This window comes from Muscardinus avellanarius, assembly GCF_963383645.1.
Source record: "Muscardinus avellanarius genome assembly, chromosome: 5".
In the NCBI taxonomy this organism is placed as follows: domain Eukaryota; kingdom Metazoa; phylum Chordata; class Mammalia; order Rodentia; family Gliridae; genus Muscardinus; species Muscardinus avellanarius.
The window spans coordinates 87,953,761-87,980,415 of record NC_137790.1 but is presented as its reverse complement, the minus strand read 5'-3'; the positions used below and the strand labels follow the sequence as shown (position 1 = coordinate 87,980,415).

Below are 26,655 nucleotides of genomic sequence, written 5' to 3'. Positions count from 1 at the left end.
GAGGTAGAAGGGTTTCCAGGAACCCCAGTACCACCAAAAAAAAAAAAAAGTACAGATTGAATAAGTATTTTTTTCCAAGATGCTTGGGATCAGACATGTTTCAGTTTTGGGAGTTTTTCTTAGCTTATTATTTTTTTTTAAGGGGTTCTCTTTTTTTGTCTTTTTTTGGAACCGGGGATCAAACCCAGAGCGCCATACCTGCAAAACAGGCGCTTTGCCACTGAGCTACATCCTGGCCTCGTTTGGGAGTTTTTCTGATTTTGTAATATTTGCATGGAATTTACCAAATGAGCACCCCTGATTAAAAAATCCTAGCCGGGCGTGGTGGCGCACGCTTGTAATCCCCGCGCTTGGGAGACTGAGACAGGAGGATCACACAGGTTCGAAGCCAGCCTCAGCTACTTAGTGAGGCTCTCAGCAACTTAGTGAGACCCTGTTTCCAAATAAAGTATAAAATAGGTCTGAGAGTATAGCCCGGAGGTAGAAAGCCTCTGGGTTCCACCCCTAGTACCACACACACACACAAAAATCCTAAATCTGAAGTTAGAAACCTTTTTTTTTTTTTCCAGTACTGGAGATGGAACTCAGGGGGCATTCTACCTCTAAGCTACAACCTTATTTTGAAACAGAGTCTCATTGAGTTGCAAAGGGCCTCACTAAGTAGCTGACACCGTGAACCATGATCCTTCTGTCTCAGCCTCCCGAATGCTGGGATTACAAGTGTGCGCCACCTTTTCTGGCTTTGAAGTTAGAAACTATTTGAGCATTAGCACTCAGATTTTCTGAGGGATGCGCAACCTATAGCTTTTTCTTTAGAATTGTTTTCTTTAGAATTTACTGTTGTGCTTTCTGTCTGTATTTTCAGTGTCCCTAATGTGATTTAGAAAAAGAGTCATTCATTAAAGAAAAAAATTATTATTTTTTTTCCATGAGCTGTCTCCGTGCCAGGCACTGTGCTAAGTTAATATCAGGAATAGTACAAGAATAAAAACTTTTTATTTTTTCCTTCAGGAACCCATCATCTTATTGGTAAGTAACTTTAGGTTCCCAGTTCTCCCAGATCTATAGATTAGGGACTTTCCTATCATTGTTAGAAACTGAAGTAGCATTGAATTATTCTATATACTATACAACGTGAAATGATGGGGAAATGTAAGGAAAAGCCAGAGTTCTAAGAAATGGTTGTGCTGTCTGTCATATAGGCAGGGTTATAATGTTTGAGAAGAAAGATTTTAGGGAAACCAAGGATTAGAGAATTTGTGGGTTCAGAAGTTAAAAGTGGAAGAAGCTAAGGCCTAAGGATGTGGTAAGTACCAGAGAATGAGAGAGAGTGAGAGAGTGTGCTTTCCTAGTTTTTTTTTTTTAATTTTGTTTTTGTAAAGTACTTCTAGTGGCAGAGAAGAGTAGAGGAAAATAAACATATCCCTGTGTCTGAGAAACTAGTTCCAAAGGACTTGGGACAAAGGTGTTACTTCTTTTTTTTTTTTCTTGTGGTGCTGGGGATGGAACCCAGGGGCATTCTACCTTCAAGCTACACTCCCAGCCCTATTTTTTATTCTTTCTTTCTTTCTTTTTTTTTTTGCGGGTCTGGGGATGAAACCCAGGGGCATTCAACCTCTGAGCTATATAGCCCCTGCCCTATTTTTTATTCTTTATTTTGAAACAGGGTCTCACTGAGTTGCAGAGGGCCTCATTAAGTAGCTGAGGCTGTCCGCGAACCGTGATCCTCCAGGTCTCAGCCTCCCGAATGCTGGGATTACAAGCGTGCGCCACCACGCCTGACTATTCTTTATTTTGAAACGGTCTCACTGAGTTACAAAGGGCCTCACTAAATAGCTGAGGCTGTCTGCAAACTGTGATCCTCTTGTCTCAGCCTCCCCACAGATGTTATTTCTTTGAAATCTTTCATTTTATTTTAAAAAGTTAAGGTAAATTGCATTTGATATGTTCATACTATTTGAGTATTAAATTATCATTGTCATTTTTTTTTTTTTTTGCAGTGCTAGGAATCAAATCCAGGGCCTCACATACCCTAGGCAAAGTACTCTACCCCTAAGCTATGTCCCCAACCTCAATTATTACTTTCCCTTAACTTTTTTTTTTGTGGTACTGGGGATAGAACCTCCGAGCTACACCTTCAGCCCTTTTTATTTTTCGTTTTGAAGTAGGGTCTTGTTAGATTAATGAGAATCTCACTAATTACTGAGACTATCCTCCCCAAGTATTGGGAATACAGCCATGTGCTGCCATACCTGGCTTCCTTTAACTTTTTACAACATTTATACTAAATTCCTATGCTGTCTATTAATAGAATTGAAAAAAAATGAGATATTTAGTTCTAAAATGTAAAACTCACAAATTCTCTCATAATGCAGCTATTCACAAGTTTTTTTTTTCTCACAATTACAAATATCTTCTTAAAATAGGTAATAAATCTCCTAATGGAATAAGTGACTATCCAAAGATCAGAGTGACAGTAACCCGAGATCAGCCACGTAGAGTCCTGCCTTCTTTTGGGTAAGTGTTAAATTTTGCTGTTCTGTAAATGGAAACTTGACATTTCACTTTTGTTATGTATATACACATACAATTTTATTTTTTGTGTTACTAAGGATTGAACCTAGGGGTATTCTCATTCTACCACTGAGCTATGCCCTCACCCCTTTCTATTTTTTTGTTTTGAAACAGGGTCTCACTAGGTTGTTGCTGAGTCTCACTAAGTTGCCGATGCTGGTCTTGAACCTACAATCCTTCCTGTCTCAGCCCCTCAAGTACTGGGGTTTCAGGCCAAAATTAAATTTTGAAATATTGGTTTTAATTTTCATTCAGCTTAAAATATTTTCTAAGTGGGCATGGTGGTGCACGCTTATAATCCCAGCATTTGGGAGGCTGAGATGGGAGGATCAAGGTTCACAGCCAGCCTCGGCTATTTAGTGAGGCCCTTTGCAACTCAGTGAGATCTTGTTTCAAAAATAAAGAATAAAAGCCGGGCGTGGTGGTGCATGCTGGTAATCCCCGTGCTTGGGAGGTGGAGACAGGAGGATTGCACAGGTTTGAAGCCAGCTGCGCTGGCTTAAGAGACCCTGTTTCCAAATAAAAATATAAAATAGGTCTGGGAGTGTAACCCGGAGGTAGAAGGACTCCCAGGAACCCCAGTACCACCGATAAATAAATAAATAAATAAATAAATAAATAAATAAATAAATAAATAAATAATAAATAAATAAATAATAGGGCTGGGTATAGCTCAGAGGTAGAATGCCCCTGGATTCCATCCCCAATACCGAAGGAAAAAAAAGAGTAACTTTTGGCTTAGATCCTATACCAACATATATAAGTTTTGTTGGTAAATAATATAATCTCTCTTTTCAAAGTCTTCAAAGTTTAGTGTGGGATATAGACATTAAACATAATCACACCAATAATGAAGTCTCCTGGTGTCCAGTGGTTAAAGGATGTGGGTGTCGGGGGGTGGGGTTACGTGTAACAGGGGAGGTAAATCTGGAGCTGGGTTGGAAAATGTGCCATGAGGGGTAGGGCTTTTATGTGGCAGCATCAGTGACTGGACAGACATTCCACAGTGGAATGTAGGGGTGCTCTGTATTCTGGGGATAGATCTAACTTTTGCAAATGGCATTTGTCTGACAACTAGCAACTTTTGGGAGGACAGTGTAACTACAGGATGGCCTAGGAGCTTGAACTCCAGCTCTTTAGGCAGTTTAGTGATACATTTCTCTTTCTTTCTGACAGTTTCACTTTGAACTCAGAAGGCTATAATAGAAGACCAACTGGCCGTCGCCATAGCAAAGGCAATCCAGAGAGTTCCTTAATGTGGAAACCTCAGGAACAGGCCATAACAGAGATGATTTCTGAAGAGAGTGGCAAGGGTCTGAGGCGTCCCCATTGTACTGTGGAGGAGGTAAGCCCTTTTAGCTCAACTTAGCCTGATTTCCTTAAAAAAGATTTTTTAATGCTTATTTTTAGAATAAACAATGTGTGTTCTATGGTACAAAATTCAAAAGGTCTGAAAGGGTGTACAATGACTATACGTTCCCCAGCATCCATTCTGGTCTCTCTTACCCTCCTTGACTTTTAGCAAGTAACTACTATTACTACATATATCTTCCTAGAGATATTCTGTATATATAGTTGAGTCAATTTTCAGTTATACAGAAAGGAAAGGAATCACATTAGAAAGAGATAAAATTATAGATTCTTTCATTTTGGTTGCCTGATTATTTTAACTTGTCTCTTTTATAAACTATGATAACTGTAATTAAGTATGGGAAGTAAGTGGTGTGCTTTCTGCTTTTTCCTTCCTTTTTCAGAGCACTTAGCATGATGAAGAGATAATCTTTTCTTTTTTCTCTAAGGGGGGGTCCTCACTTATCCCAGGAAAATTAATTAATTAGTTAATTAATTTTATTTTTTGTGGTACTGGGGGTGGAACCCAGGGGCATTCTACCTCCGAGTTACACACCCAGCCCTATTTTTTTTTAATTCTTTATTTTGAAACAGGGTCTCACTGAGTTGCAAAGGGACTCACTAAGTAGTAGCTGAGGCTGTCCTCGAACTGCAATCCTCCTGTCTCAGCCTTCCAAATGCTGGGATCACAAGCATGCACCACCACACCCGGCTAAGAAAATTTAGAATTATTTCCCTTTTAAAATTATTTTTTATTTTTGTTGTGGTACTGGGGAGTGAACCCAGGGGCATTCTACCTCTGAGCTATACTCCTAGCTCTATTTTTTTGTTTGTTTGTTTGTTTGAAACAGGGTCTCACTAAGTTGTAGAGGGCCTCACTAAGTTTCTGAAGCTGTTTTTGAACCTGTGATCCTTCTGTCTCAATATCCCAAGTATTGGGATTACAGAGTGCACCACTACATCCAGTTCAAAATTATTTCTATATGTGGCATTCCAGGACCATCAGCTATTTCAGCATGCTATCTGGCTTTCTGAGGTAGTTGTTTGTTTATCAGAGCAATATTTATTTGAATTCCAGGCACTGTGCTAGTTAGCAATTCAAAGTTGAATAAAATGTGTTCCCTGCCCTCTAGGAGTTTTTATATATATAATTGTAACCCCAAGAGACAAGTATGCAGAGAGAGAGAAATAGACCACATACCCAGGAAGGGGTTTTAAGGAGAAGTATTAAAGGTTTTACTCTTAGGTGAGAAACCAAAGAGGGGACAAGCAAATGTCAATACGCAGAGGATATAGTCTCAAAGCAGTGGCAGGTAACATTAGCAAGGGCTTTTTTTTGTTAAGTGTGATATAACATAGAGGGAAGAGCCTGAGTTCCAAATTTCAGTCTTGGATAAATACGCATCACTGACCAAGATACCCTATGTGTTTAGGGGGAAGATGATGACTTCAGTTTTGGACATTGTTTAAAGTGCCTGTGAAACACGCAAGAAGACCTCTCCTGTAGACTCTTGGATATAGGTGATGGGAGTTTTGAGAAGAAGGCAGGGTTAGAAATACATTTTTAAATTTTTTCCATATTGATGTCATTTAAGTCAAGGGAGCTGGTGAGATTATTGAGGGGGAAAAGTGTAGTGGGAGAAGAGATATGGGCAAAATCCTCAGCATTTATGTCAGGCAAAAGGAATAATCTGCAGTGGAGACTGAGAAGAGAAGAAGAATCAGGAGAGTTTATTGTCCAGGAAGGCAAGGCAAGGCCAGCTGGGTGAGATGCTGAAGGTAGACCATGTAACACAAAGGCTGTAAAAGTGCATATTGAATGTCGTCATTAGGCCATTGGTGATTTTGGTGAGACCAGTGCCATTTTGGAAGCTGCAAATTCTGACTATGCAAGTGGATTATTTCTGTGAGCCAATTCTGTTCAACATAGGTCTGTCAGAAACTCAGGTGTCATTAAGATCTAGTAGATAACACAAATGAATGAAGTGGGATGGATAATAAATGTCCCTTTTCAAGGGGATAGTCCTTTCAAAAGAGGACAGATACTTGGTTATTTTTACTCGAAGAAACTTTAAAAATACTGTGCTGGCAAATAAAATATATCTTTGGACTGCATTTGACCTTTTAGTTTCTGATGATGATTTAATTTTAGGCTTAATATGCTAGTTCTTATTCATCTTGCTCTCTTTTATTCAGGGTGTTCAAAAAGAGGAAAGAGAGAAGTACCGAAGGTTATTAGAGCGACTTAAAGAAAGTGGTCATGGAAACTCTGTCCCGCCTATGACTTCACATCATCACAGGTTAAAATGAGCTAATATGATAAATGCTTTGTTAGATAACTTAATCTGTTTTTGGAGAGAGATTGGTAAGAAGGACTTGTTGATAAAAGTTTCATACTGAGAGAACTAGTCCTACAACTTGCCTGGACTTTGTATATAGTAATGTATTATATAGAACTCTGGTTTTATAAAATAGAGTTTCCTGTTAGCTTTAGAATCCTTTGTCCAAGTGAACTCAAACTTGAAATTCTAATCTAAAACAGTGGATCACTGGTTGAATTGGGGCTCTCAGGAGACAGAATTTTTTCCAATCTCCCCAACACTCACATTTTCCATAATTTCTCAGTCTACCTCAGGAATACCTGCTCCTCCTACTCTCCTGGCCACCCCTCCCCCCTCCTCCCTCCTCTTTCTTCCTTTCCCTCAACTTCCTCATAGTCTCTATTTCTTTTTCTTTTCTTCTGCCTCCATCCACATCCCCCCACCCCATGACACACACAGTCCCTAGAGGCATCTTAGTGATTGCATTTTAACACTCTTGGAAACCCTCAAATTTAGAAATAGGATTAAAGTCATCAGAGCATAAGAATTTTTCTTATGAGATTGTTAAATATTCTAATGATTTGAGCATATAAATTAGTGTGGCAGAAGGAGGTAATGTTAGGCCTTCTATTTGCCTGTGAAAAGGGGACAAAAATGTGTGAGGTCAGGATTCAGGTTGACTTGGTAATTCTAACAAGTGGTATGAGAAAACAGAGTTCATGAATTATGTAACAGTACATTAAAGGTGAAAGAGTCACATCTAGCTCATTGAATGAAGAAATAGCAAATTATTTGAGAATTTAACTTTGATTGGGAACTGTTTTTTGCTTTTTAATTTGCTTAGTCAGTTATGGTATATATTTTTCTATTTTGACTATCTACTGTTGGAGACAGTATGTTTTTCCTTTTGCCAAAATCCTCAAAGTATTTTGCTTTTTTAAATTTCTGCTTTTAATGTAGTACTTTAGAATCCACTTAAGAACATAGTTTAAATTTTTCCATCTTTTTAAAATTTTTTTGTGGTGCTGGGGATTGTGCCCCTTCCTCATGCATGTCATGCTCTGCCACTGAGCTACCACCCAGCGCTTTTTCATCTTTTCATCTGACTTTTATCAGACTGAGATTTTCTTAGTCAGGGTGGCACTAGGAATAAAGAACATCTAATATTACAAGTACAGAAAGTAGAGGTTAGGTAACTTGGCTGAAATATGAGAATCAGGATTAGATTCCTTTCATCTTTGTCCCAGATGGAACTATGTTGCTTCCTCTTTGTTATAGTTTGATGTTATAGGATAATCAGTAACTCCCATTTGGAGAAGCTTGCCATACAGAGGTAATGAATATTTAAGGTGGACTTTCCTTTTGTATCTGATCTTCCTCACTTTTTGTGTTTCTAAGTTCTCAAAGAAGTCAGATGGACACATTAAAGACCAAAGGCTGGGGGGAAGAGCAGAATCACGGTGTCAGAGCAACTCAGTTTGTTCCAAAACAATGTGAGTTCCCAGATTTAGCCCTGTCTTAATGTATTGACCTTAGTTCATATTAGAATGTGTCCGTGAGGTTGAAAATTAACATGCAAGTTGAAAGACAGTATACCTAGCCTTAAAACATTCTCAAACCTTAAGACATTGACTAGCACTTATCTAGTGGCAGGAATTTCATTTAAGAAGTTTTTAAAGATTGAGTTGATTCATAAATGGCTCTTGATTTTTATTTTTTAGGCTCAAGAGAATGTTGTATTTTGTGAGCCCTGAATTAATTTACCTGCATTCCTTATGTTAACTGCCTATATTTTTCCATTGACTCTCCACTGAGTGACACTAAATCATAGCTTACCAAATGAGTTTGTATCAGTTATGTTACACTGAAGATTTTATTTAAAGAACAAAGAGATTTATGCAGTTTTTAGTGTACTTAGTTTGTTAGGAGGCTAGTATCTTTGGAATTCACTTGAGCTTTTCAGCATAAATGAATGTTCTGATGCTTTGAAAACTATAAATTGAAATTCTAATTAATGATTAATTAGCAAAGGAAACACTTAACCTTTTCTTTGCCATCCCCACAGATAGAGTTGTTGAAACAAGGGGACCTCTATGTCCAATGAGAAGTGAAAAGAGGTACATAGTTCATTTCATTCTAAGTTTTCTTTTAACATATATTTTCTCACTTTATAAGTTACATGTATGAACAACTAGAGTTTGAGGAAATTGTAAACCTCTTCAGCTCTGGAAGCTATATGGATTCATAATAGCTCTCTTTCTCTTTCTTTGTAATACTGGGGATTCAGTAGCTGAGGCTGGCCGCAAACTGCGATCTTCCTGTCTTAGCCTCCCAAATGCTGGGATTACAAGCATGCGCCACCACACTCTATTACTGGGGATTACATACAGGGCTTTGTGCATGCTAGGCAAATGCTTTACCATTGAGCTCCACACCCCAGGCCTTTTTATTTTAGTTTGAGACTGGGTCTCACTAAGTTGCCCAGGCTGACCTTAAAACGTGTGATCATCCTGCTCTTGGAAGCTAGAATCACAGAAGTATGTCACCATACCTGGCTCTAGCAATAGCTCTTGAGTCAGATGCCTACCCTGGCTTGGGAGTGTGCCCCTTAATCTCCTAGGTATCAGGACTTGGGAAAGTAGGTGCTTCTTAGGACTATGGGCAAGGTGGCAACTCTAGTAATCAGTTCCTCTAATACAGGAACAGTGAAGGTAGTTCTACATATTTTAGGATTTTTGGATGTAGTTAGTCTGTCAACCAGGGCCCATGGACCAATGCTGTGCCACCTTCCTGTTTTTGTAAGTAAAGTTTTATTGGAGCATGGTTATACTTACTTATTTATATCCTGTCTGTGGCTGCTTTTAAACTTTTCGTTTGTTTGTTTGTACTGGGGATTGGACCAAGGGGCATTTTACCTCTGAGCTTTACCCCCAGCCTTATTTTATTTATATTTATTTATTTACTTTTTGTGTGGTACTGGGATTGAACCCAGGAGCATTCTTCCTCTGAGCTACACTCTCAGGCCTATTTTTTATTCTTTATTTTGAAATAGGGTCTCACAGAGTTGCAAAGGGTCTCACTAAGTAGTATCTGAGGCTGTCTGCAAACTGCGATCCTCCTGTCTCAGCCTCCCAAATGCTGGGATTACAAGCATGCGCCACCACACCCGGCTCATACTTTATTTTTACTTTTGAAACGGTCTTGCTATGTTGATAAGAGTCTCATTACTTGCTGAGGCTGTCATTGAACTTTCCATCTTCCTGCCTAAGTCTCCCAAGTACTGGGATTGCAGGTGTGTGCCCCCATCCCCAGCTTAAAGTACTTTTTAAATTAGTGGTAGAGTTGAGAAGATGCAACTGAGGCTATAAAATCTGCCAAGCCTGAAGTATTTACTATATAGTTGTTGTGTTTTTTTCAGAAAGATTTTCTGACTACTGAATTAGAGAATTATATAAATTTTAGGAAAATTTTGTTTATAAATTAATCTTAGCCAGGTATGGTGGCACATGCTTATAATCCCAGTACTTGGGAGGCTGAAACAGGTAGATTGCAGGTTCACAGCCATCCTCAGAAATTTAGTGAGGCCCTCAGCAACTTAGTGAGACAATGTTTCAAAATAAAAAATAAAATTGGGCTGGAGTATAGCTGAGAGGTAGAAAACCCCTGGGGTCTAGTCAGGCGTGGTGGTACATGTTTATAATCCCAGTGTTTGGGAGGCTGAGATAGGAGGATTGTTAGGTTTGTGGTCAGCCTCAGCTACTTAGTGAGGCCTTCCATAACTTAGTGAGACCCTGTTTCAAAATAAAGAATAAAAATAAAAACTAGGGCTGGGAGTGTAGCTTGGAGGTAGAATGCCCCTGGGTTCCACCCCCAGTACTGCAAAAACCCAAAAAACCCAAAACCAAAACCAAAAACCTTGGGGGTCAATTTTTAGTACCGCAAAATTAATTAATCTTTCTTTCTTTTTTTTGGTTGTACCGAGGGTGGAACCCAGGGGCCTTCTACATCCAGGCTATACCATTAGCCCTATTTTATATTTTTTATTTGGAAACAGAGTCTCACTAAGGTGCTGAGAGCCTCACTAAGTTACTGAGGCTGGCTTTGACCCTGGGATCCTTCTGTCTCAGGCTCCCAAGTAACTGGGATTACAGGTGTGCACCACCATGCCTGGCTAATTTTTATTTCTAAAACTAGTCTTACATATACCAGGTTAAAGTCAACCTGCAGAAATCAATAGTCTCAAATTTTTTTCCTCAGATGTTCAAAGGGGAAAATTTCTGATACAGAGAAGATAGTTGGAATAAGACTTGAAAATGACACTGTAAGTAGAAACCCTAGTTAAATTTTATATCTACTCTTTCACTGGACTTATGTTTTGGTGCCCATGAAAAGTAAAGAAAGACATTCAATATTACTTTTGTTTCTAATTCCATTTTTTTTTCCCAAAAAGCAAAAAGCTTTGAAAATGTACTTTTTGCTTCCTTCTGAGTTTCTAGTTTTCTCTCTTCCCTATCCACCTTTGTTCATGAGAAGACAACCTGACTCTACACGAACCCTTATATGTATTGTATCACTTCTACTTTAAATATATTCTCTATTTTCTATTAAAAATTCTCTATTTTAAAAATAGCTTAACTGGCCGGGCATGGTGGCACATGCTTGTTATCCCTGCGCTTGGGAGGCAGAGACAGGAGGATCACGCCAGCCACGCTGGCTTAAGAGACCCTGTTTCCAAATAAAATATAAAAAATAGGTCTAGGAGTATAGCCCGGAGGTAAAAAGAGTTCCATTCCCCAGTACCACCGGAGGGGGAAAAAAAATAGCTTAACTGGGCATGGTGGTGCACACTTGTGATCCCAGAACTTGGGAGGCTGAGACAGGAGGATCACAGGTTCAGGGCCAGCCCCAGCAACTTGTGAAGCCCTCTGCAACTTAGTGAGACCCTGTTTCAAAATAAAGAATAAAATGTGGTTGAGGGTATAGCTCAGAGGTAGAATCCTCCTGAGTTCAATCCCTAGTACCGCCAAAATAAATAAATGTAGCCGGGCGTGGTGGCGCACACTTGTAATCCCCGCGCTTGGGAGGCAGAGACAGGAGGATCATGCAGGTTCGAAGCCAGCCGCGCGTGCTGGCTTAGGAGACCCTGTTTCCAAATAAAAATGTGAAAATAGGTCTGGGAGTGTAGCCCAGAGGTAGAAGGGCTTCCAGGAACCCCAGTACCAAAAAAAAAAAAAAATGTAGTTTGCTTACTTAGATGACTTAAATCTGATATCAAGTTTATATAGGGTTCTGAAAGGGAGATGTGTCAGTTTCTGGGATGCTGGCAGGATTCTTTTTGTTGACCATATACAGTTAACACAGCTACACCTTTTATAAAAATTAAGTGGTGGGGATGGAACCCAGGGGCATTTGACCTCTGAGCTACACCCCCTGCACTATTTTTTATTCTTTATTTTGAAACTGAATTGCAGAGGGCCTCACTAAGCAGAACTGTGATCCTCCAGTCTCAGCCTCTTGAATGCTGGGATTACAAGCGTGCGCTACCATGCCTGGCTTAGTCTTTTTATTTTTGAAACAGGGTCTCACTGAGTTGCAAAGGGCCTCACTAAGTAGCTGAGGATGTCTGGGAACCGCGAGATTGTCTGGTCTCTGCCTCACCAATGCTGGGATTACATGTGTGTACCACCACGCCCGGCAACACATTGTTTTTAATTGGGATAGGAAAACCAAAAATACTTTTTTTGTTATTTTCAGGGGAAATTTTGAGTATTTGATCTATTGGCTTGTAATTGAAGTTTCTGTAAAACTTAACTCTGGAGCTTTTTTGTTCTCTCTTGCAAGGCCAGACAGATATGCTAAGTCTACATTTTTCATTTGGAGTATTTGCTAATTCTCTTTCTTTCAAGATAATGGCAGTGCTTTATATTTCATGTGTAATGTCTGTAATAAGTGCAATCAATAGAATATAGAAACTTTTTTGACCAGAGGAGGGCACACCACCTGGAGCCTGACCTCTCGGAAGAAGTATCTGCCCGACTCCGCCTGGGCAGTGGAAGCAATGGTTTACTCAGGAGGAAAATGTCAATACTTGAGGCAAAGGAAAAGAATTTCTCAGGCAAAGAGAGGGATAGAAGAACAGACGATCTTCTTGAACTTACAGAGGTATTGTTTCTTGTATTGATCAAAATATGGCACATGTTTGTAAATAACCTCATGTACTCTAAATTTGAATGAGTGTTTTGTTTTGAAGCGTTTCTGCATGCAAGAATTGAATGCAGCTGGACGTGGTGGCACACGCTTGTAATACCTGTACTTGGGAGGTGGAGACAGGAGAATCGTGCAGATTTGAAGCCAGCCTTGCTGGCTTAAGAGACCCTGTTTCCAAAATAAAAATATAAAAAATAGGTCTGGGAGTGTAGCCCGGAGGTAGAAGGGTTTCCAGGAACCCCAGTACCACCAAAAAAAAAAAAAAAAAAAGAATGTGGTATTGGTGCCCTACACCTGTAATCCCAGTACTTGGGAGGCTGAGAGAGGAGGAGCACAAGTTCAAGACCAGTCTTAGTAATTTTTTGAAATCCTGTTTCAAAATAAACAAACAACAACAACAAAAAAAACCCTGCCAGCCGGGCGTGGTGGCACACGCTTGTAATCCCCGTGCTTGGGAGGCTGAGACAGGAGGATCACACAGGTTCAAAGCCAGCCTCAGCTGGCTTAAGAGACCCTGTTTCCAAGTAAAATATAAAAATATAAAATAGGTCTGGGAGTGTAGCCCAGAGGTAAAAGGCCCCTGGGTTCCATCCCAGGACCACCACCAAAAAAAAAAAAAAAAAAAGAGTTGAATGCATGGGAAAAAAAGCAGGCTCAAGGTCTGTTCACTTTGGGTATATTGATCATTGGTGAGCTGTGAAGATGGACTAATGAATCAATATATAATGGATTCTTTTTGTACTCTTTAAATCTGGGTTGAGTTATACAGTGTTTGTTTAGCATTAAGAATGAAAGCACTAATCAGGTATGGTGATGCATGACTTTAATCTCAGTACTTGGAAGACTGAGACAAGAGGATTGCAGGTGGGAGGCTGGCCTCAGCAAATTAGCAAGATCCTGTTTCAAAATAAAAAATAAAAAAAGTATCTGTGCTTGGTAGTGCACACTTATAGTCCCAGTACTTGGGAGGCAGAGACAGGATTGCAGGTTCATAGCCAACCTCAGCAACTTAGTGAGGCTCTCTACAACTTAGACCTTGTTTCAAAATAAAAATAAAATAGGGCTAGAAGTGTAACTCAGAGGTAAAATGCCCCTGGGTTTAATCTCCAGTATATATAATAAAAAGGGCTGAAGATATAGCTTAGAGGTAGAATGCCCCTAGTTCAGCTGAGATTATAAAGTAGCACACACTTGTAGTCTCATTATTTGGGAGGCTGAGACAGGAGAATCGCAGGTTGGAAGTCAGCCTCAGCCACTTAGTGAAGCTCTCAGTAACTTAAGTGAGACTGTTTCCAGATTAAAATAAATAAATAAATAAAAGGTAGCACATGCTTATAATCCCAGTACTTGCGAGGCTGAGACAGGAGGATCACAGGTTTCCGGCCAGCCTTGGCTACTTAGCAAGACCCCCCCGCAATTTATTGAGACCTTTATTAAAAATAAAGAATAAGCCGGGCGTGGTGGCGCATGCTTGTAATCCCAGCATTTGGGAGGCTGAGAACGGAGGATTGTGGTCGCAGACAGCCTCAGCTACTTAGAGAGGCCTTCTGCAACTCAGTGAAACCCTGTTTCAAAATAAAGAATAAAAAATAGGGCAGAGGTTAATGCCCCTGGGTTGCATCCCCAGACCCTCAAAAAAATAAAAAAAAAAGTAAATAAAGAATAAAAAAATAGGGCTAGGGGTGTAGCTCAGAGGTAGAATGCCCCTGGGTTCCATCCCCAGTACCTCAAAAAAATAAATAAAATAAATAGGTAAATAAAAGGTGTAGGAGGTGATACCAGAGTGAGAAAATTCCTGGGTTTTAATCCCCAGTAATGAACACACACACACACACACACACACACACACACACACACCATTTCTTTTCTTTTTTCTTTTTTCTTTTTTTTTTTTTTTGTGGTACTGGGGTTCCTGGAAGCCCTTCTTCCTCCGGGCTACACTCCCAGACCTATTTTTTTTTTATTTTTGGAAACAGGGTCTCTTAAGCCAGCGCGGCTGGCTTTGAACCTGTGCAATCCTCCTGTCTCCGCCTCCCAAGCGCGGGGATTACAAGTGTGCGCCACCACGCCCGGCTTCACACACACACCATTTCTAAGTATGGTGGCACATGACTATAATCCCAGCTACTCAGGAGGCTGAGGCAGGAAAGCCCAAGTTTGAGGCTAAACTGAGTGATTTAGCAAAACCCTGACTCAAAATGAAATTTAAAAAGGGCTAAGATTTTCCATCCAACAGACAACTAAGATTGGTTATCTGTGGAGATTCATTATTTATGTTAGTCTTTTACCTATCTAAATTGTATTGTTTGCTTTTATTGTTGCTAATTTTTAGGATTTCTAGTTGGAATATTAATATACCTTCAGATATAGCATTTGGAAATATTTTATCCCATTCTATCAGTAACTTTTAATTCTGTTTACATTGTCTTTGGATATACAATATTTTTTTATTTTTTGGGAGTTTGTTTACCCTTCTGTTGCCTGTGCTATTGAAATCATATCCAAGAAATCACTGCCAATTTCAATGTTGTGAGGTTTTATGACCCAGATTATCTTCTAAAAGTTTATAGTCTTCAGATTTATATTTAGGTCTTTTATCTATTTTGAGTTAATATTTGTATATGGTGTTAGGTAAGGGTCCAATTTTATTCTTTTTCATTATTTTTCAACAATATTTAGTTAAAGATTATTATTTCCTCCACCAAATGTTTGTGGAAACCTTGTCAAAAATAACTTGATAATATATGGAAGGATTTATCTCTAGGCTTTTATTTAACTCTAATGGTTTATATATCTGCCTTTAGAACAGTACTACACTGTTTCAATTATTGTAGCTTTATATGGTTTGAAATCAGAAAATATACATCTTCTAGCTTTGTTCTTTTTTGAGATCATTTTGGGTATCTAGAATCCATATTCCATATTAGGATAGATTTTTTCTGAAAAATAAATAAATAAATGATAGTTTCACCTAAAAATAAAAAGAAAAAAAATTCTCTGGTAAGAAAGAAAGCAAAAAGAAATATTGAAATGTTATCTTTAAGTCATCAAAAGCTTGGTATCAGACAAATGAAACTGTTATGTGAGATTATCATTTTTAATTTTGGATAAATTGCTATAAAACTAGATGTCAACCACTAAGCCAAGCATGGGAAGGAGGGATGGGGAGGGAACGGGGTGGGGCCCGGGTACGGGCTGACTGGGCGATGTGTGCATGTATGTCTACAAAACTATTTTTTTTATCCCATTATGATGTATGAATACAGTGCACCAATAAAAAAAATAAAATAAAATAGGTCTGGGAGTGTAGCCCGGAGGTAGAAGGGCTTCCAGGAACCCCAGTACCCCACACACGCGCGTGCGCACACACACACACACACACTCAAATATATATATATATATATATATATATATATATATATATATATATATATATATATATATATATAATAAAAAGGGCTGAGGGAAGCTGGATGTGGTGGCACATGCTTGTAATCCCAGCTTTTGGGAGGCTGAGACAAGAGGATTGTGCAGGTTTAAAGTCAGCCTCAACTACTTAGTGAGGCCCTTTGTAACTCAGTGAGACCCTGTTTGAAATAAAGAATAAAAAATAGAGCTGGATGTATCTCTCAGTGGTAGAATGCCGCTGGGTTCCATCCCCAGTACGACAAAAATGAAAAGGACTGGGGATGTAGCTTAGTGATCGAATGCTTGCCTAGCATGGTGGGAAGTCCTGAGTTCTCCTCAAACTGCAGAGAGAGAGAAGGCAGGAGGGAGGGAGGAAGGGAGAAAGAGAGGAAGGGAGAGAAAGAGAGAATGAATGTGTTGAGGGTTTTTTGTTTTGTTTTGTTGGTACTGGGGATTGAACCGAGAGGCATTCTACCTTCAAGCTATACCTCCAGCTGGATTTTGTTTCTTTTTTTAATGTGTGTAGGTCTGGGGATGGAACCCAGGGGCATTTGACCTCGGAACTACACCCCCAGCCCTATTTTGTATTTTTATTTTGAAACAGGGTCTCACTAAGTTGCACAGGGCCCTCACTAAGTAGCTGAGGCTGTCTGCAAACTGCGATCCTCTAGTCTCAGGCTCCCGAATGCTGGGATTACAAGCCTGCGCCACCACGCTCGGCCCAATTTTGTTTCTTATTTGGAAACAAGAGTCTTGCTAGGTCGATGAGACTCTCATTACTTGCTGAGGCTGTCCTCGAACCTGTGATCCTCCTGTTTCAGCCTTGCAAGTACTAGGATTATAAGCATGTTCCACCATTCCTGGCTGTGTTGCGATTTTTAAGTTAGCGATTAAAAAAGCTGAGCATGGCACACATCTGTAAACCCAGTATTTTGGAGGCTGAAAGAGGTTCAAGGACAGCCTCAGCAAGTAGTGAGACACTCACCAACTTAGGGAGACCCTGTTTCAAAATAAAAATATAGGGCTGGGGTTTCAGTCTAGAGGTAGAATGCCACTGTGTTCAGTCTCCAGTACCAAAATAAATGAAATAAATAAGTTGTTATGGCTTACTAAAACATCCCTTTCACTGATTATTGTATTTAAAAAATTGTAAAGACTTACACAAAACAAGAGAATGAAAAGTTAAAATTCTTATTTTATTATTATTATTTTTTTTGGTGGTACTGGGGTTCCTGGAAGCCCTTCTACCTCCAGGATACACTCCCAGACCTATTTTTACATTTTCATTTTTGGAAACAGGGTCTCCTAAGCCAGCGCGTGCGGCTGGCTTCGAACCTGCGCTATCCTCCTGTCTCCGCCTCCCAAGCGCGGGGATTACAAGCGTGTGCCACCACGCCTGGCTATTTTATTTCTTTTATTTTGTTTTTTGTGGAACTGGGGATGGAATCCAGGGGCATTCTATCTCCAAGCTACACCCCAGCCCTGTTTTTTATTCGTTACTTTGCTTATTTATTTTTTTATGGTACTGGGGCTGGAACCCAGGGGCTTTCCTACTTCCAGGCTATACTCCCAGACCTATTTTATACTTTATTTGGAAACAGGGTCTCACGAAGTTGCTGAGAGCCTCACTGAGTAGCTGATGCTGGCTTTGAACCTATGCGATCCTCCTGAGCAAGGGGCTCAGCAATAGAGACTTTCACCTGGCATGCCCAAGGTCCTGGGTTCAATTCCCAACCAAACAAAAAATAAGAAATAAAATCAACACTGGAAGTCTTAGCCCTTGCCTAGCATGCATGAGGGCCCTGGATTCAATCCTGAGAAGGATAAATACATACATACATTTTTTTTTGGTAATACTGGGGTTGGAACCCAGGAGCATTCTAACTCTGAGCTATGCCCCTTGCCCAGTTTGAATATTTCCATACTGAATTTAGTAGGTCTTTTTGTTTTTGTTACTGGGGGTAGATTCCAGGAGCATATCACCTTTAAGCTCTACCCCCAGCTCTTTTTATTTTTTATTTTGAAACAGGATGTCCCTAAGTTGCTGAGGCTGGCTTTGAACCTGCAATTCTGCTGTAGGTCTTTGATTAGTATGTGAGTGTGTGTGTGTATTTTTTTTTTTTTTTTTTTTTTTGTGTGTGTGTGTGGTACTGGGAATGGAACCCAGGGGTATTCTACCTCTGAGCTATATCCCCAGCCCTATTTTTTATTCTTTATTTTGAAACAGTGTCTCACTGAGTTGTAAAGGCCCTCACTAAGTAGCTGAGGCTGTCTGTGTACCATCATCCTCCTGACTCAGCCCCCCAAATGCTGGGATTACAAGCACGCCACCATGCCTGGCTCCCCCTACTCCTGTCCCCCGTACAGGTCTGGGTATGGAACCTCTGAGCAATACCCACTGCCCTATTTTTTATTCTTTATTTTGAAACAGAGTCTCACTAAGTTGCAGAAGGCCTTGCTAAGTAGCTAAAGCTGTCCAGGAACTGTAATCCTCCTGTCTTAGCCTCCTGAATGCTGGGATCACAAGCGTGCGCCACCATGCCTGGCATGCCTGGCTTTGATGGTATATTTTTATCAAGGGTCAGGTGTTGCTGAGATGAAAACTTTTTTTAGTCCCAGATTTTTAATATCTGATAGTGATTCTATGATAAAATGGCAACTTCTGGACTTTCTAATTCAGGACATGGAAAAGGAAATCAGTAATGCCCTAGGCCATGGCCCACAGGATGAGATCCTAAGTAGCGCTTTCAAATTGCGAATTACTCGTGGAGATATCCAGACCTTAAAGAACTATCACTGGCTCAATGATGAGGTAAGTTCTGTTCTTTTATGTTTGTTTGTTTGTTTTTTTCACTTGGACTATGATCATGTTAAATACATCTGTGCTTATTTACTATTTCATTTTCATTTAGTGACTTTTTTTTTTCCAGTACTGGGGGTGGAACGAACCCAGGGGCATTCTACCTCCAAGCTATACCCCCAGCCCTATTTTTTATTTTTTATTTTGAAACAGGGTCTTACTAAGTTATGAAGGGCCTCACTAAGTATCTGAGGCTGGCCACGAACTGGAATCCTGTCTTAACCTTCCAAGTACTGGGATTATAAGCATATCCCACCATGCCTGGCTTTTAGTGAAATTTTTATAAATCTTGGTTGTATCTAATGAATGGAAGATATTTTATTTGAATGATATCTTAGTCTTTCCTGCTGCTATAACAATACCACAGAATAGGAATGTAATTTATAAGCAGAAATTTATTGCTTACAGTTCTAGAGACTGGCACGTCCCAGGTCAGGCATCAGCAAGTTGATTGTGTGGTGAGGGCCAGGTCCCTTGCTTCTAACATGATGGTAGAAAGTAATTGGAGTCCTCACACATGGTGTGGGGGCCAAAAGGAGCTGTGATCTTTCCCTTCAACATCTTTTATAAAAGCACTAATCCCATCCATGAAGGTGGAACACTCATGACTTAATTGTTTCCCCAAAGGCCCCACTTTATTTATTTGTTTGTTTGTTTGTTTATGGTATTGGGGAGTGAACCAGGGACATTCTTCCACAAGCTACACCTCAGGCCTTTTTTAATTTTTTGTTTTTGAACCAGTCTTGCTTGGTTGCCAAGAATCATGCTAAGTTGCTGAGGCTGTTTTTGAACCTCTTGTCTCAGCCTCCCAAGTACTAGGATAACAGATATATGCCACAGTGTCAGCGAGGCCCCATGTATTTAATTGTAAACATTTTTTTTTTTTTTTTTTGGTACTGGGGGAATCAAACCCAGAGGCATTCTAGTTTCAAGCTACATCCCCAGTCCAGTTTTATTTCTCATTTGGTAACAAAGTCTCACTAGATTTTTGAGAGTCACACTAAATTGCTGAGGTTGGCTTTGAACCTGGGAGCCTTCTGTGTCAGCCTCCCAAGTACTGGGATTATAAGCGTGTACCACCATACCTGACTTGCCTCCACTTATTAGTACTGTCACATTGAGTATTAGATTGGTATGGTGGCGCATGCTTGTAATCTCAATACTTAGGAGGCTGAGACAGGAGGATGGAAGGTTCAAAGCCAGCCTCAGTAATTTAGAGAAGTTCTCAGCAACTAATGAAACTCTGTTTCCAAATAAATAAAATTGGTCTGTGGGTATAGATTGGAGGCAGAATGCCTCTGGGTTCAATCCCCAGGATCAAAAAATAAATAAAGATTCCAATACATTAGTTTTGGATAGATAAACAGATTTAAACTATTGCAACAGGACATGGTGGTAAACACCTATAATCCCAGTTCTTAGGAGGCTGAAATAGTAGGACCACAGGTTCAAGGCCAGTCTCAGCAAGCTGGTGAGACCTTGTTTTAAAATAAAAACTAGAGTCGTGCATGCTTGTAATCCCAGCATTTGGGAGGCTGAGACGGGAGGATCCAGGTTCAAGGACAGCCTCAGCTATTTAGTGAGAATCTTTGCAACTCAGTGAAACCCTGTTTCAAAATAAAGAATAAAAAATAGGCCTGAGGGTATAGCTCAGAGGTAGAATGCCCCTGGGTTTCATTTCCAGTATTGCAAAAAATATAAAAAATAAATAAATAAAATTAAAAATAAAATTGGGCTGGGTGGTGTAGCTCAGAGGTAGAATGCCCCAAGTGATAAGTTCAAAGCTTGCCTAATTTGTTTATTTATGCAGTACTGGGGATGGAACCCAAGGGCATTCTATCTCTGAGCTACACTACCAGCCCTATTTTTTATTCTTTATTTTGAAACAGGGTCTCACTGAGTTGCAAAGGGCCTCACTAAGTAGCTGAGGCTGGTTGTTATCTTGCATCTTATATACTTTTTTTTGCTTTACTAGGAATTTAACCCAGGGGCGTTCTACCTCTGAGCTACATCCCCAGCCCTGTTTTTATTCTTTATTTTGAGACAGGTTCTGAGTTTCAGGAGGCCTCACTAAGTAGTCTAGGCTCGCCACAACCCTGTGATCCTCCTGTCTCAGCCTCCCAAGTAATGCCACTACACTCAACTAGCCTTTTATTCTTATGAAAGCTAATTCTTAGTTCTTCTGGTAATGTTATTATTCTTTTTTCCTATGGCTCAGTCTCTATATTCTCTCCCTTTGCCTTCCCTCTTCCTCTCCCATGCCTAGTTACCTATAAACACCTTCCCTTTCTCTCGTTTTCTTCCATAGTACTCAGGAACTGTTTACCTCTTAGCTACATCCCCAGTGTTTTTATTAATTGTATTTTTTGACAGGTTGGCAGTCAGCCTCAGCAACTTAATGAGGCCCTGATTTAAAATAAAAAATAAAATAGGTCTGTAGTAAGTTCTGAGGTAGGAAGACCCTGGATTCAATCTCCAGTTCCCCCCCCCAAAAGAAAAAACTAGAATGTTTTTGTTTTATATCATAAATGTGATAGGTTTATGTGTGTGTGTGTGTATATATTATGGGGATTGAACTTTGGAGTATTCTACCTCCAAGGTATACTCCCAGCCTTTTTTTTTTTTTCTTATTTTCAAATAGGGTCGCATGTCACTAAGTTGCCAAGGCTGACTGCAAACCTGCTATCCTCCTGTCTCAGCCTCTCAAGTAATACTGGGATTACAGATGTGTGCTATGGCACCTGGCTAAGAAAAGTAAATTATTGTTTAAAAGTGCTATATGGTGGGCATGGTGGCATACACTTGTAATCCTAGTACTTGGGAGGCTGAGACTGAAGGATCACAGATTCAAGGACAGCCTCAGTAATTTAGTGAGGCTTTTAGCAACCTAGTGACACCCTATTTCCAAATAAGAAATAAAATTGATCTGGGTATAATCAATCTGGGTATATAGCTTGGAGGTAGAATGCTTTTGGGTTCAATTCCCAGTTCCACACACAAACAAAAGTACTAAAATTATTTGGGCACATTTTTTTTCAGGTTTTTTTTTTTGTTGTTGTTATTGTTTTTTGTTTTTTATAGTAATGGGGATTGAACCCAGGGACATTCTACCTCTGAGCTACACTCCCAGCCCTATTTCTTATTTGGAAACAGGGTCTCACTAAGGTACAGAGGGCCTCTCTAAAGTAGCTGATGCTGGCTTCGAACCTGCACGATCTTCTTGTCTCAGCCTCCCAAGTACTGGGATTATAAGTGTGCACCACCATATTTCAGTTAAGTTTTTATTTATTTATTTGTATGTATGTATGTATGTATGTATTTATTATTTTTGCGGTACTGGGGATGGAACCCAGGGACATTCTACCTCTGAGCTACACCACCAGCCCTATTTTTTATTTTGAAACAGAGACTCACTGAGTTGCAAGGGTCCTCACTAAGTAGCTGAGGCTGTCCTTGAACCACGACCCTCTTGTCTCAGCCTCCCAAATGCTGGGGTTAGAAGTGTGCGCCACCACATCCGGCTTATTTTTTTTTGGGGGGGGGGGTCTTGCTAAGTTGCTGAGTCTGGCCTTGAACCTGTGATCTGTCTCAGCCTCCCCAAGTATTCCATTACAGGCATGTGCTACCACACCTGGTTTATACTTACTTTTTTATTTTTTGTGGTACTGGGGGTTAGAACCCAGGGGCTTTTCTACCTCAGGGCTATACTCCCAGAGTTATTTTATATTTTATTTGGAAACAGGGTCTCACTAAGTTTCTCAGAGCCTCACTAAGTAGCTGAGGCTGGCTTCAAATCTGTGCGATTCTCCTGTCTCAGCCTCCCAAGTACTGGGATTACAAGCGTGCACTACCACACCTGTCTTCAGTTAAGTTTTTAAATTGAGATATAATTTATATATAGTAAAACTCACTTATAGTTCATTTTTCTGCATATCTTTTGTATAATACAGTTGCAGGCATCTTTTCATAATTATTACCTCTTGGCTCATAAGTGTTACTCATATTTCTCAAGATCACAGTGACCTTAGCTTTTCCCTCCTGGTGCTGGGGATTGAATCTATAGCCCTCTGCATGCGAGGCAAGCGCTCCACCACTGAGCTACATCCAGCCCTTCATTCCTTCTCCACTTCTCCCATCTGTACTGATCAGCTTCTTTCTGTGTTTCTTGATAGATAGCCCTTCTATCTCCTTTAGTACCTTCTCTCTCTGAGAATCTCACTGTACTAATTTAGGTAGACATTTAGTTTTGATAATAATGCACATGCTATGTTTCAACATTTACTCTTTTGATATTTTATAGGTCATTAATTTCTACATGAATCTTCTAGTGGAAAGAAATAAAAAGCAAGGCTATCCAGCACTTCATGCATTCAGTACTTTCTTCTATCCTAAATTAAAGTCTGGGGGTTATCAAGCGGTGAAAAGATGGACCAAAGGGGTAAATCTCTTCGAACAAGAACTTGTTCTGGTGCCTATTCATCGGAAAGTACATTGGAGCCTGGTGGTGAGTGGAGAGGGTTAATTGTTGAAGTTTGGATACTGGTTTTTGTTTGTTTGTTTGTTTGTTTGTTTGTTTTTTCGGTGGTACTGAGGATGGAACCCAGAGGCATTCTACCTCCAGGCTACACCCCTATAAAAACATTATATATATATAAAATGTTTTTTTTTTTAAGTCTTTATAGTTTTTGAAGCAGGGTCTCACTGAGTTGTGAAGGGCCTTGCTAAGTAGCTGAGGCTCTCCATGAGCCGTAATCCTCCAGTAAACCTCCCCAATGCTGGGATTATAAGCATGTCACCATGCCCAGCTATTGGTGTGTGTGTGTGTGTGTGTGTGTGTGTGTGTGTGTGTGTGTGTGTGTTTGGAGCCAGGGGCATATTACCAACATAAATGAATTTAGTCATATATTTTATCTTTTTTAAAAAAAAAGAAGTTAGAAGCCAGGTGTGTAAGCACACTTGTAATCCCAGTACTCGGGAAGCTGAGACAGGAGGATCGCAAGTTCATTGCCAGCCTCAGCTACTTATGCCTCAGCAACTTAAGTGAGACCTTGTGTCAAAATAAAGAACAAAATAGGGGGCTGGGGATTTAATTTGGAGGTAGAATGCTCCTGGGTTTAATCTCCAGCACCACACACACACAAAAGTAATGAGACAGGGATAGTGGCACACACCTGTAATCTTAGTATTTGGGAGGCTAATCAAGAGAATTGCTGGTTTGGGCCTGGCAATTTAGTGAGACATTGTTTCAAAATAAAAAAAAAATTATAAAGGGATTCAGTAGCCAGGCTTGGTAGCACATGTTTGTAATTCTAGCATTTAGTAGATTGAAACAGGAGGACTGTGGTTCATTGACAGCCTCAGCAATTTAGCAAGACCCAAAATAAAAAATAAGCTGGATGTGGTGGCTCACACTTCTAACCCCAGCATTTGGGAGGCTGAGACAAGAGGGTCATGGTTCAAGGACAGCCTTAGCTACTTAGTGAAGACCCTGTTTCAAAATAAAGAATAAAAAATAGCATAGGGGTATAGATTTGAGGTTCTAAGTACTGGGATTACGGGTGTGCACCACCACTGTTCTTTTGCAACAGGGAGGTTATTTTACCTACGTATTTAATTTTATCTATTGATGGTTTATTACAGAAAAGTGAAGGTAAAAGGAGAAAGAAGGAAAAGAGTCCCAAGTATTGTTTTTATGAAAGTTTCTAGGCCTTTATGTAGGAATAGAAATATATGATATTAAGTTTCTATCATCTGGGATGTTTTGTAACCTTTGTTCTTTTTTGGTTATACTGGGGATGAAACCCAGGGGTATGTTATCTTTGAGTTATACTCTGAATTCCTTTTGTCCTTTTTTTTTTTTTTTTTGGTACTGGGGATGGAACCCAGGGACATTCTACCTCTGAGCCACCTCTGAGCTCAGCAACTTAAGTGAGACCCTGTGTCTCTCTTACCTTTGAGCTATATCTCCAGCCCTAAGTTTTATTCTTTATTTTGAAACAGGATCTCACTGAGATGAAATGGGCCTCACTAAGTAGCTGAATTTTTTTTTTTGTACTGGGGATCGAACTCAAGGGTATTTTATATTTGAACTACACTCTAAACCCCTTTTAACATTTTTTATTTTGAAACAGTCTCACTAAATTGCCAAAGCTGGCCTTGAACCAGCAATCCTCTTTTTTTCGGGTCTAGGGATGAAATCCAGGGGCATTTGACTTCCAAGCTATACCCCCTGCCCTATTTTTAATTTCTAATTTTTTGAAACAGTGTCTTACTAAGTTGAGGAGGGCCTCTCTAAGTAGCTGAGGCTGTCCTCAAACTGTGATACACCTGTCTCAGCTTCCGGAATGCTGGGATTACAAGTTACCACACCCGGCACAATCCTCTTATTTTAGCCTCTTAGAACTGGAATTACAGGAGTGCACCAATGCACATGGCTTGAAAATAAATTTTTTATTTTCCCATTATAGGTGATGGACCTAAGAAAAAAGTGTCTTAAATATCTGGATTCTATGGGACAAAAGGGCCACCGGATCTGTGAGATTCTTCTGTAAGTAAAAGCTGAAAAACTGCATAGTTGTCCCATTGCACCTAGTTAGGTAATCTGTCTTCTGTGTGATCCTAGGAAGCCCTGGGTGGCAGTCTTAATGTATAATTAAGGCTGTTTTCCCAGTGGCTACTTAAATCAAATCCACTTTTTTTGTTGTTTAAAAATAACCTATTTGATCTAACGTGAGAAGTCCTAAATAGTAGCATCATTGAAAACATGTTTGTCACGTGTTATAATGTAAAATAATTTTTAGAATCCCGTGATTTTCTTGTATTCCCAGTACTTGGGAGGCCCAGGAGGATTGCAGATTCAGAGCCAACCTTAGCAATTTAATGAGTCTCTCAGCAACTTAGCAAGACCTTGTTTTCAAATAAAAAATTAAGTAGGGCTGAGGTCTGGCCCAGAGGTAGAAGGCCCCTGGGTTCAATCCTCAGTAACACACACACACACACACACACACACACACACACACACACACACGCATGTGTGTGCGCATGCATGCCTGTGATTTGAAATAAATTTCTTTGAAATTGGCACATTATTCTGGATGTCCTAAAGACCTTAGCTGCAGAATACTAGTCCTGTAAATTCATTTTTTGTATGTGGTGCTTGGGATTGAACACAGGGGCAATCTACCTCAGAGCTACATCCCCCAGCCTGATTTTTTATTCTTTATTTTGAAACAGGGCCTCACTAAGTATCTGAGGCTGGGCACAAACCGCGATCCTCCCGTCTCAAGCTCCCAAGCACTGAGGTTACATAGTGTGCACCACTGTGGCTGGCTTCTGTCCTGGTTTTTTGCTCCTGAGCTTTCTTTGCATCATTATCCTTGCCCTTTGGTGCCACTAAAATAAATGTTACGTGAACACAATTACTGTGAGAGCACAACAGTCTATCTGATAACCAACATGGCCGTTAAGCGTAGGGGGATAGTATAGAGAGGTGGATACGCTGGACAAAGGGATGTTTCATTTCCCAGATTGGATAGAATGCATGGCTAGAGATTTGTCATGCTGCTTAGAACAGTGCTTAATTTTTATTTTATTTTATTTGTTGTGGTACTGTGGATTGAATGCAGGGACATTTTACCTCTTAGCTAATACCCTTAGCTCTTTTTTTTTTTTTTTTTTTGGTGGTACTGGGGTTCCTGGAAGCCCGTCTATCTCCGGGCTACATTCCCAGACCTATTTTATTTTATTTTTTTTGGAAACAGGGTCTCCTAAGCCAGTGCGGCTGGCTTTGAACCTGCGTGATCCTCCTGTCTCTGCCTCCCAAGCGCGGGGATTACAAGCCTGCGCCACCACGCCCGGACTAGCTCTTTTTTTTGTTGTTTTGAAACAAGGTCTCTCTAGGTTGTTGAGAGTCTCGCTAAGTTGCTGAGTGAGGAT

General features: G+C 40.0%; 1 protein-coding gene across 1 annotated transcript in view; it reads left to right on the top strand.

Annotated features, from left to right (window-relative positions):
- The window catches only part of SENP2 (SUMO specific peptidase 2), a gene marked incomplete at its 3' end in the record, with an annotated part of 52,916 nt that overhangs the window by 14,990 nt on the left and 11,271 nt on the right, over nucleotides 1–26,655 (top strand). The window contains exons 5-14 of the mRNA XM_080696769.1: nucleotides 2,427–2,517; nucleotides 3,751–3,919; nucleotides 6,121–6,224; nucleotides 7,644–7,738; nucleotides 8,311–8,362; nucleotides 10,503–10,566; nucleotides 12,231–12,407; nucleotides 18,541–18,672; nucleotides 23,021–23,224; nucleotides 25,188–25,267. Of these exons, the coding sequence (XP_080552895.1) occupies nucleotides 2,427–2,517; nucleotides 3,751–3,919; nucleotides 6,121–6,224; nucleotides 7,644–7,738; nucleotides 8,311–8,362; nucleotides 10,503–10,566; nucleotides 12,231–12,407; nucleotides 18,541–18,672; nucleotides 23,021–23,224; nucleotides 25,188–25,267 (1,168 nt within the window). The remainder of the gene's footprint in view (nucleotides 1–2,426; nucleotides 2,518–3,750; nucleotides 3,920–6,120; nucleotides 6,225–7,643; nucleotides 7,739–8,310; nucleotides 8,363–10,502; nucleotides 10,567–12,230; nucleotides 12,408–18,540; nucleotides 18,673–23,020; nucleotides 23,225–25,187; nucleotides 25,268–26,655) is intronic.